Source organism: Salvia miltiorrhiza, chromosome 1 (genome assembly GCF_028751815.1).
Source record: "Salvia miltiorrhiza cultivar Shanhuang (shh) chromosome 1, IMPLAD_Smil_shh, whole genome shotgun sequence".
Taxonomy (NCBI): domain Eukaryota; kingdom Viridiplantae; phylum Streptophyta; class Magnoliopsida; order Lamiales; family Lamiaceae; genus Salvia; species Salvia miltiorrhiza.
Window position 1 is genome coordinate 66628456 of NC_080387.1, and position 16669 is coordinate 66645124.

General features: G+C 39.5%; 2 protein-coding genes and 1 pseudogene across 3 annotated transcripts; 2 read left to right on the plus strand and 1 right to left on the minus strand.

Moving 5' to 3' along the window:
* Positions 1-380: 380 nt before the first annotated feature.
* LOC131005184 (rDNA transcriptional regulator POL5-like) lies at positions 381-7505 on the plus strand. Its single transcript, XM_057932018.1, has 8 exons — positions 381-1227; positions 2093-2218; positions 2296-2493; positions 2849-3073; positions 3162-4286; positions 4834-5115; positions 5765-6203; positions 6425-7505. Exons 1-8 carry the CDS (start codon positions 589-591, stop codon positions 7267-7269), a joined length of 3879 nt encoding a protein of 1292 aa, XP_057788001.1. The 5' UTR covers positions 381-588; the 3' UTR covers positions 7270-7505.
* Positions 7506-7874: 369 nt separating this feature from the next.
* LOC131005186 (transcription factor GTE7-like) lies at positions 7875-11366 on the minus strand. 2 transcript variants are annotated; one of them, XR_009095214.1, is made up of 4 exons: positions 9088-11366; positions 8692-8983; positions 8446-8590; positions 7875-8370 (listed from the first exon to the last, which is right to left on the minus strand). XR_009095214.1 is itself a non-coding variant. In XM_057932020.1 (3 exons), exons 1-3 carry the CDS (start codon positions 10636-10638, stop codon positions 8532-8534), a joined length of 1902 nt encoding a protein of 633 aa, XP_057788003.1. In that variant the 5' UTR covers positions 10639-10958; the 3' UTR covers positions 7875-8531. The 2 variants fall into 2 exon arrangements, 1 of the variants encoding a protein (XP_057788003.1); XM_057932020.1 differs by having other exon boundaries at positions 7875-8590; positions 9088-10958.
* Positions 11367-12038: 672 nt separating this feature from the next.
* Positions 12039-16615, plus strand: LOC131005188 (uncharacterized; annotated as a pseudogene).
* The last annotated feature ends 54 nt before the right edge of the window (positions 16616-16669 follow it).

Here is a 16669-nt window from a genome sequence, read left to right on the forward strand (position 1 = left end):
TAAATTTAAACAACTCCAACTAATAATAGCATGACAATTTAAAAAAAAAAAAGTACTACCTCCGTCCCTGAAATAAGTTCATCTTTTTCCTTTTTGGGACGTCCCCCAAATAAGTTCCTCTTTCTTTCTTTTTATTTTTGGACAACTACCCCACCACTAATAATACTTTATTTATTCTAACTTTTCATTTTTTCACCACTTCCAATACTAATTATAACACTTTTTCACATTTTCACCACTCTCAATACTAATTATAATATATTTTTCTCCATTATCAATACACTTTACAATTTTTTCTTAAAACCGGTAATAATACCATGACTAATTATTCCATCTTAAGAAAAGCCCAATACAATATCTAAGACCCATTTCGTGTATTAAAGATTGACGTAACATGTAGCCCATTTTGACATGTACTCTCTAGGTTACAAATCCCTACAAAACAAACCGCAATTCACACCAGAAATCCTCCCCCTTCCGCTCTCTCTCCCTTCTCTCCGCCGTCCGGCGAGAAATCTCCGTCACGCCGCTGCTCCACACATTCCACCGCCGCCGCCTTCAGAAAAATTAAGTTTTGAGCTGAGGTAAATGGGTAGCAAGAAGAGAGAGTCGAGTTCGGCGCTGGAATCCGCGGTAGAGAATGGCGAAGATAAGCAGAAATTGAACGTGAGCTCTGAGAATGCGGATGTAGAACCCTCGAGAAAGAGAATGAAAAAGGAGAAAAAGAAGAAGGATATTGAGTTACCGGAGACTGAGAGTGTGAATGATGCTGATGCTGATGCTGCACCGGCATCTTCGAGTGCTCACAAGGCTTCCTTGAATTCGATGGAGAGGAAAAAACATAGGAAGTTGCAGGATAAGGTGAGGCACGGCGCAGATGGTCAGAAAATCGATTCAGGGCCTGAAAAGATGAACGTGGAATTGAAAATTGATGGTAATGAGAGTGGTGGAACGAGTAGTAGCGGTGGGGGAGTGTTGCCTAAGTTCCATATTGGGGTGTTTAAGGAGCTGGGAGCTGCGGATGCGAGTGTGAGGAAAGCGGCTGCTAAGACCTTGGTTGTGGAGCTGAGGGAAGTTCAGAATGCGTATGATAAGTTGGAGAATAAGGATGAGGTAGAGGATAAGTCAAACCTCGAAGCCGAGAAGGATGATGGGTTGAATAACTGTGCTCCCTCTGTGAGGTATGCTGTGCGGAGGCTTATTCGTGGTGTCTCCTCATCGAGAGAGGTGTGCTTCTGATTTCTATTGCACACGGATCTTCTCTATAATTGTCAATGAATTTTCTGGATGGTTGAATATTGTTACATTGTATGTGGCTTCCTCCTTTGGTATCTGATGTTTGTTGTTTCTGGTTTTTGCATATTAAATAGTGCACAAAACTTCATGTTAAAAGTTGAATCATTTTTCCATCCCATATATTGTTTTTTGGTTTTCTCCTTGATTGATTTTCTGCCATTTAACAATTTATCAAAGACTAGGATGCGTAACGTATTTAACCAAATACTCATTAGTGCGGTTGTGAATATTGAAAATGTGAGCATTGATGGGTTAAGATTACCTGGTAGTAGTAAGAGCATTATCTTGAACATACTTATGTCAGATAAGCCATCATTTATTCTTTTGTTTTGTGCTTTAAGTTGGCCGTAAAGGTGTTATGTCAATTGTCTAGGACTCTAAAACATTTTGATTTGATACAGACTTAACTATAATTATTAGTAGCAGGCTTGGGACTTGGAGGTTTGAAAATTTCTAATTGTTTTTGCTTATTAACTAGAAACCCCAATAACACCATATCCGAATATGCAGAGAAAGTTGCCAAGAAAGTTCTTGGAGAGTTACTTTACTGCTACTTTAACTTAGTTATGAATGAAAAGACATGTTTCATATGGCCCAATTAAGATTTTGTGTTCGTAGATTTGGGCTGCACCTCTTCAGATACGCTTTCTTATTAGTGTCCTTTATGGTATTGACATCTTGTGATTGCATTGTTTTGTTATCGACATATTGTACTACATCTGTTTTTTAAGGTTCAAATTTTATTGAATACATTGCTTATATGTTCTTCGCTTTTTCTATACTCTTTTGTTTGCAGTGTGCAAGACAAGGGTTTGCACTAGGTCTTACAATGTTAGTTGGCATGGTTCATAGCATTAAATTAGAGTCCTTGTTAAAGCTAATTACAACTTTGCTGGAGGTCTCTTCTTCCATGAAGGGTCAGGTGAGTATTGGTCCCTCGTCAAATGAAGTCGGTAATTGAGATTTATATTTTATTTATGTGGAACCTTTTATTTATAGGAGGTTAAAGACTGCTTACTGGGCCGTTTATTTGCATATGGAGCTCTTGCAAGATCGGGAAAGCTTACTGAAGAATGGATATCAGATAATAGTAGTGCACTCATCAAAGAATTTACCAAATGTCTTATTGATCTTGCAGCTAAAAAACGGTACTTACAAGAGCCTGCTGTTGCTATTTTATTGGAGATAGTGGGAAAGGTAATCCATCATATTACCTGCAGTACATTATTATTTTGTCATCATTCTGTGGAGTGGAATATATTTAGCATACAATTAACTTGATATACATTCTGGTGATCATGAGGACTAAGTCAAAGACTTTTAGGTCTTTTTTTCATTCTTTTTAAGTTATCCTTTAGATTTATTCTTCCGTAATTACTCTATTAGATTTAGATCATGCTGAGACCTAACTTGCATATTCTTCACAAATTTACATGTAACCACTTTTTGTATTAGTTATAAGCTTTCCTCATATCATATCTTTGCATGATTGTTCAATTGTTGGTTTTCTACCCTTGACTAGATATTGCCCTGTATTTTTGTCATGGTTTAGTTGCCTGCGGAAGCACTGCTGAAGCATCTCCTTGAAGCACCAGGTCTACAAGAGTGGTTTGAAGGAGCAACTCACGCTGGAAATCCTGACGCCTTACTTTTAGCTCTTAAAATACAAGAAAAAGTTTCTATTGACCATAAGTTCAATAAACTATTGCCTTCCCCCTTCAGCAAAAGTGCCCTTTTTGCTGCTGATTATTTATCTACTATTGCCAGTTGCCTGAAGGTACTACTTATATTTGTTTTCTTAAAGATTTTCACTGATTAAGTGATATTTCAAGTCTTTGCTGATCTACATGTCTTGGATATTGCAGGAGTCTACCTTCTGTCAGCCACGCGTGCATAGTGTATGGCCTGTTTTGGTTAGTTATCTCTTACCCGATGTCGTACAAGATGTTGATTCAGCATCATGTCTAATTTCGAGCAAGAAGCACAAAAGAAGTCGTAAGAGTAGCTCTGCTGACGAAGATATGGAAAAAAATCTGCTCTGCTTCTGTGAAACAATAATTGAAGGGTCCCTTTTAACCTCATCTCATGATCGCAAAAAGTTAGCATTTGATGTGTTGTCGCTTCTGCTTCCAAAGCTTCCTGCTTCTTATGTGCATGTTATATTGTCATACAAGGTTGTCCAAGGTCTTATGGACATACTCTCCACAAAAGATTCTTGGCTTTATAAAGTTGCTCAACATTTTCTTAAAGAACTGTCTGAATGGGTAGTGCATGATGACGTGAGGAGGGTTGAGGTTATTGTGGCTCTGCAGAAACACAGCAATGGAAAATTTGATTGCATCACCAGATCAAAAACAGTGAAAGATTTGATGTCAGATTTCAAAACTGAGTCTGGCTGTATTCTGTTCATTGAAAGTTTGATGACCATGTTTCTTGATGAAGGCCAATCTTCAGAAGAACCTTCAGATCAGAGTCAAACTACTGATGACAATTCTGAGATAGGATCTTTTGAGGATAAAGATGCTGCTGGGACACTGGGGACTACTGAATTCCTTAAAAGTTGGGTCGTGGAATCGCTTCCAGCTGTTCAAAAGCATTTGAAGCTTGACCAAGATGCTGCCAAATTCCGTGTGCAGAAAGAAGTTCTGAAGTTTCTGGCAGTCCAAGGTCTATTCTCATCATCACTCGGAACTGAAGTAACATCTTTTGAACTACAAGAAAAGTTCAGGTGGCCAAAATCAGCAATTCCTAGTGCTTTGGCCCATATGTGTATTGAGCAGCTTCAGTTGTTGCTAGCAAATGCACAGAAAGGAGAGGGGCTTAACACTGTGGCAAGTGGTGTGGAGGCAAAGGATCTTGGGTCCTACTTTATGCGGTTTCTGGGTATATTATACAACATTCCTTCAGTATCCCTGTCAAGGGCTTTGAATAGCGATGATGAAAAAGCATTCAAGAAACTACAGGCTATGGAAAGTCAACTATCAAAAGAGGTACTCCCTTTCAATCTCTGTTACGCCCTACATCCCATGATAATAGTCCCTTGTTTGTCTTTTATCTGTTCCAAAATCATAGTTTACTTATTAAATGTGCAATATATATTCTCTCTTTAATCTACCCCTATTTAATAATCTTTGCAATTAACAATCCTTTTATTTTCTATGAGTAAATAGGTCTAGTGTGAAATCTTTTATGTAATTTAACCATTCCAAGTGCATAAAATACATTTTCAACTTTTCCAAATACCTAAAATACATTTTTATAATGTGTGAAGATGGGAAAGTGACTTTTGGAGTATTAGAAACTAACTTATCAGCTTTTTATAAGATGGTTATGATTTGATCAATCTTATCTCCAGATTTCTTATATTTGTAAGTAGAATTATTTGCAAATTGCTCATTTCGACCAATGACTTGAACTTTGGAGGCATTATCGGACCTCCACTAAAATTAGTTTTAATGACTTAACCTTGGCTTTGCTTGCTAAGATCATGCTCAAGGGTCTTCGGAGAACTGTTCATTACAATTTTTGTTGTTATAGGAACGTAATTGTGCTACCACGGACGCAAGTAAATTACATGCTCTGAGATATTTACTTATCCAACTACTGCTTCAAATCATACTTCGCCCTGGGGAATTCTTTGAAGCTGCCTGCGAAGTTGTCATGTGTTGTAAAAAAGCTTTTGTCTCTTCTGATCTCGAATTCTCTGGAGAAGATGAACCTGATGGGGATGGTGCGCCTGAACTGATGGATGTACTTGTGGACACAATGCTTTCTCTGTTGCCGCAGTCATCTGCTCCTTTGCGATCTGCCATTGAGCAGGTACCAAATAAACATTCATGTCACTTCACTGTACTTGAGTTGTGCAAATATTTTATGCGTCTTTACCTTGAATATCTTAAATAATAATTCCTTTAACTAACCAACTTCTGGCATATCTGAGTTTTAAGATTGAGTGTTGAGCTGGAATTTAGTGTAGCAGTATTTAACTTCTAAACGGTAAACTGGCAAGGCTCTAGATATGAGATCTTCATATGCAAATATGTTAGCTATATAAGTGGTGAATCTAATATAGTCTGAAGTCCTTATCTTAGCTTTTCAGATATTACTCCCTCCGTCCCATAAGAGTGTGCACTCTTTTCCATTTTGGGATGTCCCACAAGAGTGTGCACTCTTTTCCATTTTGGGATGTCCCACAAGAGTGTGCACTTTCCGTTTTTGGACTCCTTCTTTCACTAATAAAAGTGGGGCCCTTCTTCCACTAACAACACACTCACCTAACGTTTATTAAAACCCGTGCCATCAACAATCATGCACACTCTTATGTTTCTTTAAATTTGGGCTTTTCCTTATATCACTCATCGAACCAGCATTACTTGATGATGTACCCCTAGTCATAAAATGCCTTAGTGCATCCCGGTTGCTTTTCTTATCCTGATCCAGGCTAAATCATTAGTGATATCTTCTACAGGTTTTCAAATGCTTCTGTAAAAATATAACAGATGATGGGTTACATCGGATGTTGCGGGTCGTCAAAAAGGATTTGAAACCTGCTCGGCACCACAATACAGATAGTGAAGATGATGATGGTGAAGACCTTCTTGGTCTTGAAGAAGCTGAAGAATCTGATGAGGCTGAGACAGGTGAAACTGTCGACAGTGATCAGCAGACAGATGAATCCGAGGCAGTGGTTGGGGTTGATGCAGTTACTGCTCAACTCCCTGATGCCTCTGATGATGAATCTGATGAGGGGATGGATGATGATGCAATGTTTCGAATGGATACTTATCTTGCACGAATATTCAGGGAAAAGAAGAACCAGGCCGGAGGAGAAACTGCACATTCTCAGCTTGTGCTCTTTAAGCTCCGTGTCCTCTCATTGCTGGAGATGTACTTGCACGAAAATCCAGGCGAGTTGAAATGATATTTGTGCTCAATAGTTCTAGACAGCGCACATCTTCTTATTTTATGCTTTGACATAAGTTATATAACTTGTATTTCATAAATTTTTTAGTATTGCCATTGCGTGTAGTTGTGATGGTTGATTTACATCAACTTCTTCTCTGAGTTCCTATTGACTCCTGAATGAATCTGAATCAGATCTAGTTTTCTTTGGTTATTGTTGATGCAGGGAAACCGCAGGTGATCAAAGTATTCTCAAACCTTGCTCAAGCATTTACTAATCCGCAAACGACAGAAGGAAGCGAGCAGCTTAGTCAGCGTATATGGGGAATTATACAAAAGAAAATATTTAAAGCTAAAGAGTATCCAAAAGGTGAAACAGTGTCCGTTGCTGTACTTGAGCCTCTCCTGGAAAAGTATCTGAAGCTGGCAGCAAAGCCTTTCAAAAGAAAAAAATCTGCTTCTAATCCATCGAAGAAGAAACAATCTGCCTCTTGGAGTCGGCACCGCATGATCAATTCACTTGCCCGAAGTTCAACATTTTGGATTCTGAAAATCATTGATGCGAGCAACTTCTCGGAGTCTGAGCTACAAAGGGTGTGTGATATACTGCAGAATATTTTAGTGGACTACTTTGATAGCAAGAAATCACAAATGAAATGCGAGTTCCTGAAAGAAATATTCAGACGGCGACCATGGATTGGGAAACAGCTATTTGGTTTCCTATTGGAGAAATGCAGTTGCGCCAAATCACAGTTTCGGCAAGTTGAAGCCTTAGATTTGGTGACGGAGGTTCTAAAGTCTCACAGTAGTGCTAGTGAGAAGGCGTCAGAAAAGTTTTTGAAAAGCCATATTCCAAAGCTAAGCCATTTGATCAAGCACCTAGTGACGAATATGCCTGAAAAGCAGGCGAGAAGAGCTGGTGTGCGTAAGTTTTGTGGAAAGGTGTTCCAGATTTTAACCACTTTTAAGCTCAATTCTAGCTTTGTTGATGCTTTGGAAGCAGATGGTTGTACTGCCTGTCAATCCCAACTTGGTGACGCATTTCTTGCTCTCGCGAAGCAGGAAGTTTGAGATGAGATGCTGAATTTCTGCGGAGGCAAGTTTGATTGATTATATAAAGTGCTGCTTTCCGGCTGTTGTGGCGCTTGCTGAATGAATTACCAACACATATTGAGTCAATTTTGCACTGTCAATCCCAACTTGGGACTTTTTCACTACATCTGTTGTCTCGTTTTTTATGCATATGTTATGTTACTGACATCACTTTATTTTTCTAATATTAATTGAGCTCGAGTTCAATTTGATTATTTATTTTTCTAATATTAATTGAGCTCGAGTTCAATTTGATTATATTCCGATTAGTATATGAATATGGTGAGAAATCCCCATTCAGATATTGACGTCTTCTCCTTAGAAACTTGGAAAAGAACAATATCCAATATGGCCAGTTTTGATTGAGATGCGTGGACCAAAGACTTTCTGTTTAAGAGTCATTTTAGCTCTCAAACAAATCCCTCCCCCCAAACAGAGAACCTACTCACATAAATTTTGCAGGAATAATGTGCTCAACAAGCATCAGTTTCTCAATCTTTAAATCTGGTTGCCAAATTGAACAAGCGTATGCCGATTTAACAGAATTTTTGTCGACCAAATAGGAAAATGCAAATGGCACAAGCTGAATAAATAGCTTTCGTTCACTTGGAAGAAATTCCCACTATATCTTGGGAGACGAAAACTGTACAAATTAACCTAACCAAACTCTTCTTCACCCAACGCACCCAAGAGATTAAATCTTGATCGGGCATCTGCTTCCCCCAGTACAAAATGTTGAGATTTTGTAGTGTTAAATAGGCTAGAACACTAGTAGAAGGATGAACATAAAATAGAATTTAGAGAGGAGATATTTGATTTTTCTTTCTCTAGCACTAGCATTGTGTAAAAAGAAGATATTTCCCCAGCTACAAACATAAAGCTGGTCCATTTGATTAAAAACGTTGGCCGAAATAAAAAACAATTAACAACTTCTACTTTAACTATCTGGGACTCGGATGACAACACGTGTTATGGCAGATCTCAAATGGAACAAAATTCCAAATTCTTTCTCTTCATTTGCAATGAAACCCCTCCTCCATCCAAACCCCTCGTCCATGACACACCGCCTCATTTCCCATTCTGCAAAGTCAATTCAAATATTCAGCCAACAACCGTGTTAAAATGACAAGCAAGCTGCATATACTACTCCTATACCTCATGAACAAATATGCTCGTTTATCACAGCAGCCAAATGCCCGACCTGAGCACTCCATTCATTTTCAAATTTGCTCAAACACTTGTCAAGACTGTGCATCATCTGCGTCCGACTCACTACCAGATGAACTCCTTGAATCAGAATCTGTAAAAAGCAAGCACAAACGAATTGAGCATTTCTGTGGAAATTGCCTTATTTTTTCCCTCAACACAATGTAGAAACACAAGAAGAATCAGTATCAATACCACTCGAGGATGACGAATCGCTACTTGAGCTGCCAGAACTGCTCGAGCTACTGCTGGCATTGCCTCGACCATTATCATCCTGATCATGAACCTGGCCCACGCTGCCGCTGCCACCAACACCAACACCACCACCACCACCACCACCACCACCACCGAGGCCTTCATCTTTCTCAATCTCAATCTCCACAGGAGGGAAGCTCGCTGCTGGCATATCGTCATCAATATCTACATCTTCTTCCTCGTTGTCTTTCATCTTCTTGTCCAAATCATCATTTTTGTCACTCATTGCGCCCTACACCACATTAGCATCAGGGTAAGTAAATACCAACAAAACCAAGATTGTCAAAACTAATAAAAATTACCACAAAAAAGGATGATCGAGCAAATAAAACATACCACATCAGCATCGGTAACAGGACTGGTGGGAATAGAAACTCCAGCGGCTGGATTGTTGTTCATCATCAACGCTTGCCTATTATTCTTGCTCACCGTCTTCTTCCAATTGGTCACAAATCGATCCAGTTCCCACAGCGTCTCCGTATCAAGGGCCTCAATATCAAGCTCAATTTCATCGCCATCCTGAGCCAAATGCTCATTCCTCTTCCTGATGATCTGAACCAATTGAGGCATTTTCTCCTGAGGCAAACTCTGCAACCCAATTCCAAGTTTTTGCTTCTCTTCCATACTCATATCTCTCTTATTAAGATCCTTAGCCCGTGGCTTCGGCTGCTTGGGCGCCCCTACTCTTCCAGCCTTTTGCTCCTTAGCCGCAGGCAGAGGAGGAGCTCTCACGGGTGAAGGGGGCAAGGGCTCCGGTGCTGGTGGCTGCAGATTCATCGGTGGTGGGGGGTTAGAGGTCGTAGAAGCAGTAGAATGGGCTTGCATTGATGCATGCATTCTATCAGACTTCTTCATAATGTGGGAGACAGGAACATGGCTAGCTTTCGGCTTGGACTTCTTTGCAGCCAGAACCTGACAACCATTGTTCCAAGAGCTCCCCTGCAATTCCTCAACCTCCCGGAACGGCAAGTCATTGTTGATTTTGAACTCGCGGGGATCCTTCTCACGCCGCCTGTCGAGCTCAATATTGTACTTCTCCTGCACCGGCTTGAACATTTCCTCGAACAGTGCCAACATTTGCTCAGCCATCGAGTTAACAGGATCGGTCTTAGGGTTGTACAGCAACGCATTGTTAAAGGTCAACCTCACGTCGGCAGCAAAATCCACAGGCGTCCGATACACATTTTTCGCCAGATTCGCTTTGACAGTACCCAGATCCATGGGATGCTTCACAATCTGATGATAATCGAGAAGGCCGAACGCAACAGCATCCACAGGTGCTCTGAAAACATACCCAAATTTTTTGTGTTTGATCAATTTACCAACAATCTTCTCGCATTCTTTCAACAAATCCCCAAAATTAACCGCCTCCAAACTGCCATTGTCATATCCATCGTTCAATTTCTTGGGGGCGGATCCAATCGCAGGGCCAGGCCGTTTACTGCCACTAAACTTCTTTGATTTCGGTTGAGATCTAGGAGTTTCGCCAATGTTGAATCGACCAGACTCAATCCGGTCTCGCAAATCACGGATCTGATCGAGTTCGGCAAAGAGGCGTTTCCGGAGATCCAGGAGCTCGGATTTCGTGTACATAGCGACGTTGAAGGTCAGAAGACCGCCATAGTTCCCCACGTTACGCGGGGCGGGCGTCTGGTTGAAAGAATAGGCATCATCGGACGCCGTCTGTGTGACGGCCGGTGAATCGAAGTTGTTGTTGCTGCTGCGGTAACGACCGGCGACACCGTTGGCCGCAGATGGGTGGAATTGCTTCTGCTTCTTCTTAGGGTTAGGATGAGGGTTTGAATTGAGGTGGGGATTCACGTACTGCGTCTTTCCCATGTGGGCCCAGCTCGACTCATTCTGACTCGCTAGAACGGCGGACGCCATGAATCACACCGTCGGCAGCGCTCAGCTCCGTCGAGCCTCCGGCAGCACTTTCCCCCAAAAATCATGTATCGAACAGCCAGAATCTCCTCTCCGCCGCGAAAACCCCTTCGCCGAACGATCTGCGGCAGCACGGGGCTATATTAGATTAAAAATTTGGCTAAAATTTTGGGGGAAAAGAAACAACGAATTAAACTAGACACCAATTTTACGACGGTGTAGAGATATTTAGGGTTTGAGCGAAGAAATGAGAAGGAGAGGGCGTGCCTCTTAAAGGCAATGAGATCTGCCCGCTTATATTTCGGGCAGCATCATAGCCGTGTATTAGCTAGGTGACGGAAATCCAACGGCAAGAGTGAATTTGTTTGCTGGCTGGGAGTTGACCGTGACATCTGCCACGGACGGCCGCGATGGGGCTGTTGGGACACGTGGCGGGTTCCTGGTCGTCTGATGGAGTAGAATTGGAAGGATGTCAAGGCGTTTGGGTATGAGGTGAAATTGGTGGTATGTGGCAATTTTTAGGGTTTGTGTGGGCTCCCCCTCAAACGGGTGACGTGGAAATTAACGACGTGAATGTGAAGAAAACTCGCTTTGGCACGTGACGTATCAGGAGGATCTCACCACAACCAGATCAAAGCCGACTTTCTTTCAATTTACCATACTGCCCTTGCAATTAATACAACTGCCTCTTCTTACAACTCTTGTCTTCTGCGTCGTGCTTCATTTTATTCTAGTACTAGTATATAATTACAACTTTCTTTAATCTCAATTTAATAGGCCAAAAAGTTTACATATAAATGTTAAAAAATAAATAATTTATTACTATAAAATAAAAAGAATAATGTAATTTGGTTTTAAGTATTATATTTGTCTAAAAAAAGAATAATGTAATTTGGTTTTAATTATTACATAAATTCCAATCAATAAATATAAATAGGAAGGTAACCTGTATATATGGGTCCAGAGCGGCCCTGAGTCAATTGACTCTCAATTGCGCTTCTAAATTCTCAGTTGCATATGCGCCATGCGGCTTGGATCGATGTGCTCTGGATAGTGGATACCAATTTTCACCATCTCATCGGCGACTCCACTTCTCCGGCAACCCAAAACCATTCTCCCACGGCGGCATTAGCTTACTCACGACAAACCTGCACAAGTTTCGAAAGGATACAAGGTATGAAGATTGGATTGGATAAATCGAGAACCGTTTCTCAGATCTGAGCTAAACCGCAATTGTTCAATTCTGACTCAGTTTTAGCTGCCTAACTCACTCCAGCTCAACGAATTGTATCTAATCTCGTCATACTCTGATTGTGTCTCACGTTTTTTTCTACAGCTGCAAAACACGTTTTCTTCATGTTTCGATCCCGCTCTTTCGCTTGCTGCTTTCCTTTTGCCTTTGATCTTTATGTGGTGGAACGAGTAGTGGTGGTGCGGAGTGTTGCCACATTGGAGTGTTTAAGGAACTGGGAGCTGCGGATGCGAGTGTGAGGAAAGCGGCTGCTAAGACCTTGGTTGTGGAGCTGAGGGAAGTTCAGAATGCGTATGATAAGTTGGAGAATAAGGATGAGGTAGAGGATAAGTCAAACCTCGAAGCCGAGAAGGATGATGGGTTGAATAACTGTGCTCCCTCTGTGAGGTATGCTGTGCGGAGGCTTATTCGTGGTGTCTCCTCATCGAGAGAGGTGTGCTTCTTATTTCTATTGCACACGGATCTTCTCTATAATTGTCAATGAATTTTCTGGATGGTTGAATATTGTTACATTGTATGTGGCTTCCTCCTTTGGTATCTGATGTTTGTTGTTTCTGGTTTTTGCATATTAAATAGTGCACAAAACTTCATGTTAAAAGTTGAATCATTTTTCCATCCCATATATTGTTTTTTGGTTTTCTCCTCGATTGATTTTCTGCCATTTAACAATTTATCAAAGACTAGGATGTGTGACGTATTTAACCAAATACTCATTAGTGCGGTTATGAATATTGAAAATGTGAGCGTTGATGGGTTAAGATTACCTGGTAATAGTAAGAGCATTATCGTGAACATACTTATGTCAGATAAGCCATCATTTATTCTTTTGTTTTGTGCTTTCAGTTGGCCGTAAAAGGTGTTATATCAATTGTCTAAGACTCTAAAACCTTTTGATTTGATGTAGACTTAACTATAATTATTGGTAGCAGGTTTGGGACTTGGAGATTTGAAAATTTCTAATTGTTTTTTTGCTTATTAATGTTTCATATTCAACTAGCACTAGAAACCCTAATCAGACCATATCCGTATATGCAGAGAAAGTTGCCAAGAAAGTTCTTGGAGAGTTACTTTATTGGTACTTTAACTTAGTTATGAACGAAAAGACATGTTTCATATGGCCCAATGAAGATTTTGTGTTCGTATATTTAGGCTTCACCTCTTCAGATATGATATCTTATAAGCATCCTATATGGTATTGACATCTTGTGTGCATTGCTTCGTTATCGACATATCGTACTACGTCTGTTCTTTAAGGTTCAAATTTGATTGGATACATTGCTTAGATGTTCTTAGCTTTTTCTATACTCTTATGTTGCAGTGTGCAAGACAAGGGTTTGCACTAGGTCTTACAATGTTAGTTAGCATGGTTCGAAGCATTAAATTAGTGTCCTTGTTAAAGCTAATTACAACTTTGCTGGAGGTGAAGTCAGTAACTGAGATTTATATTTTATGTATGTGGAACCTTTTTATCCATGGGAGGTTAAAGACTGCTTACTGGTCCGTTTATTTGCATATGGAGCTCTTGCAAGATCGGGAAAGCTTACTGAAGAATGGATATCAGATAATAATAGTGCACTCATCAAAGAATTTACCAAATGTCTCTTATTGATATTGCAGCTAAAAAATGGTACTTACAAGAGCCTGCTGTTGCTGTTTTATTGGAGATATTGGGAAAGGTAATCCTTCGTATTACCTGCACATTATTATTTTGTATATTTTGAGCATACAGTTAACTTGATATACATTCTGGTGGTCATGAGGACTAAGTTAAAGACTTTTAGGTACTTTTTTTCATTCTTTTTAAGGTATGAACAAGATTATTATTTTGTATATTTTGAGCATACAGTTGATATACATTCTGGTGGTCATGAGGACTAAGTTAGACTTTTAGGTCCTTTTTTTCATTCTTTTTAAGTTATAAACAAGATTATGCTCACAGTAGTAATCCTTAAGATTTATTCTTCTCTAATTACTTTATTAGATTATGCTGGGACATAACTTGCATATCTTCATCAATTTACATGAAACCAGTTTATGTATTAGTTATAACTTATAAGCCTTCATCAGTGTCATATCTTCTCAGGATTGTTCACTTATGGGTTTCCTACCCTTGACTAAATATTGCCCTGTATTTGTGTCTTGGTTTAGTTGCCTGCGGACGCACAGCTGAAGCATCTCCTTGAAGCACCATGTCTACAAGAGTGGTTTGAAGGAGCAACTGAAGCTTGAAATCCTGACGCCTTACTTTTAGCTCTTAAAAAGTTAAAATACGTGAAAAACTTTCTATTGACCATAATTTCAATAAACTATTGCCTTCCCCCTACAGAAAAAGTGCCCTTTTTGCTGCTGATTATTTATCTACTATTGCCAGTTGCCTGAAGGTACTACTCATATTTGTTTGCTTAAAGATTTTATCACTGATTAAGTAGTATTTCAAGTCTTTGCTGATCTACATGTCTTGGATATTGCAGGAGTCTACCTTCTGTCATACAAGATAGCGATTCAGCATCAGGTCTAATTTCGAGCAAGAAGCACAAAATAAGTCATAAAAGTAACTCTGCTGACGAAGATATGAAAAAAAAATCTGCTCTGCTTCTGTGAAATAATAATTGAAGGGTCCCTTTTAGCCTCATCTCATGATAGCAAAAAGTTGGGATTTGATGTGTTGTTGCTTGTGAGAAGTCTTCAGATCAGAATCAAACTACTGATGACAATTCTGAGATCGGATCTATTGAGGATAAAGATCTTCTGGGACACTGGGGACTACTGAATTCCTTAAAGTTGGGTCGTGGAATCCCTTCCTGCTGTTCAAAAGCATTTAAAGCTTGACCAAGATGCTGCCAAATTCCGTGTGTAGAAAGAAGTTCTGAAGTTTCTGGCAGTCCAAGGACTATTCTCATCATCACTCGGAACTGAAGTAACATCTTTTGAACTACAAGAAAAGTTTAGATGGCCAAAATCTGCAATTCCTAGTGTTTTGGCCCATATGTGTATTGAGCAGCTTCAGTTGTTGCTAGCAAATGCACAAAAAGGAGGAGGGGCTTAAAACTGTGGCAAGTGGTGTAGAGGCAAAGGATCTTGATCCTACTTTATGCGGTTTTTGGGTATATTATACAACATTCTTTCAGTATCTGTGTCACAAGGGCTTTGAATAGCAATGATGAGAAAGCATTCAAGAAACCGCAGGCCATGGAAAGTCAACTATCAAAAGAGGTACTCCCTTTCAATCTATGTTACGCCCTACATCCCATGATAATAGTCCCTTGTTCGTCTTTTAACTGTTCCAAAATCATAGTTTACTTATTAAATGTGCAATATATATTCTCTCTTTAATCTACCCCTATTTAATAATCTTTGCAATTAACAATCCTTTTATTTTCTATGAGTAAATAGGTCTAGTGTGAAATCTTTTATGTAATTTAAATATTCCAAGTACATAAAATACATTTACATAATGTGTGAAGATGGGAAAGTGACTTTTTGGAGTATTAGAAACTAACTTCTCTGCTTTTTATAAGATGGTTATAATTTGATCAATCTTATCTCCAGATTTCTTATATTTGTAGTAGAATTATTTGCAAATTGCTCATTTCGACCAATGACTTGAACTTTGGAAGCTTTATCGACCTCCACTAAAATTAGTTTTAATGACTTAATCTTGGCTTTGCTTGCTAAGATCATGCTCAAGGTTCTTCAGAGAACTGTTTATTAGGAGTACAATTTTTGTTGTTATAGGAACGTAATTGTGCTACCACGGACGCAAGTAAATTACATGCTCTGAGATATTTACTTATCCAACTAACTACTGCTTCAAATCATACTTCGCCCTGGAAAATTCTTTGATCATGTGTCATTAAAAAGCTTGTCTCTTCGGATCTCGAATCCTCAGGAGCAGATTAACCTGATGGGGATGGTGCGCCTGAACTGATGGTCGTACTTGTGGACACTGGACACAATGCTTTCTCTGTTGCCACAGTCATCTGCTCCTGTACTTAAGTTGTGCTAATATTTTATGCATCTTTACCTTGAATATCTTATAGTATAATACTAATTCCTTTGACTAACCAACTTCTGGCATATATGAGTTTTAAGATTGACTGTTGAGCTGGAATCCAGTGTAAACTGGTCATGAGATCTTCCTATACAAATATGTTAGTTATATAAGTGGCGACTCTAATATAGTCTGAAGTCCTTATCTGAGATTTTCAGATATTATTTGTCAAGTGACTCATAATAGATCTTAGTGCATCCCCGGTTGCTTTTCTTATCCTCCTCCAGGCTAAATAATTAGTGATATCTTGTACAGGCTTTCAAATGCTTGTGTAAAAATATAACAGATGATGGGTTACATCGGATGTTGAGGGTTGTAAAAAAGGATTTGAAACCTGTTCGGCACCACAATACAGCTAGTGAAGATGCTCTTCTTGGTCTTGAAGAATCTGATGAGGCTGAATTCAGTGTAAAGTGTTGACAGTGATGAGCAGACAGATGAATCTGAGGCAGTGGTTGGGGTTGATGAGGGAATGTTTGGAATGGATATATACTTATCTTGCACGAATAGAAGAAACTGCAAATTCTCAGCTTGTCCTCTCCCGTTTCACCACATATGTTATCCCGTTTTTTATTCATATGTTGTGTTACTGCCATCACTTTATTTGTATTCAGATATGTCGATGCTTGTTTGATTTATTCTGCGTCACAATTATAATGATATATTCTGATTCGCAATTATAATGAATATTGAATATACATCTTAGCTCACCCTATCCATAGAAACTAGCT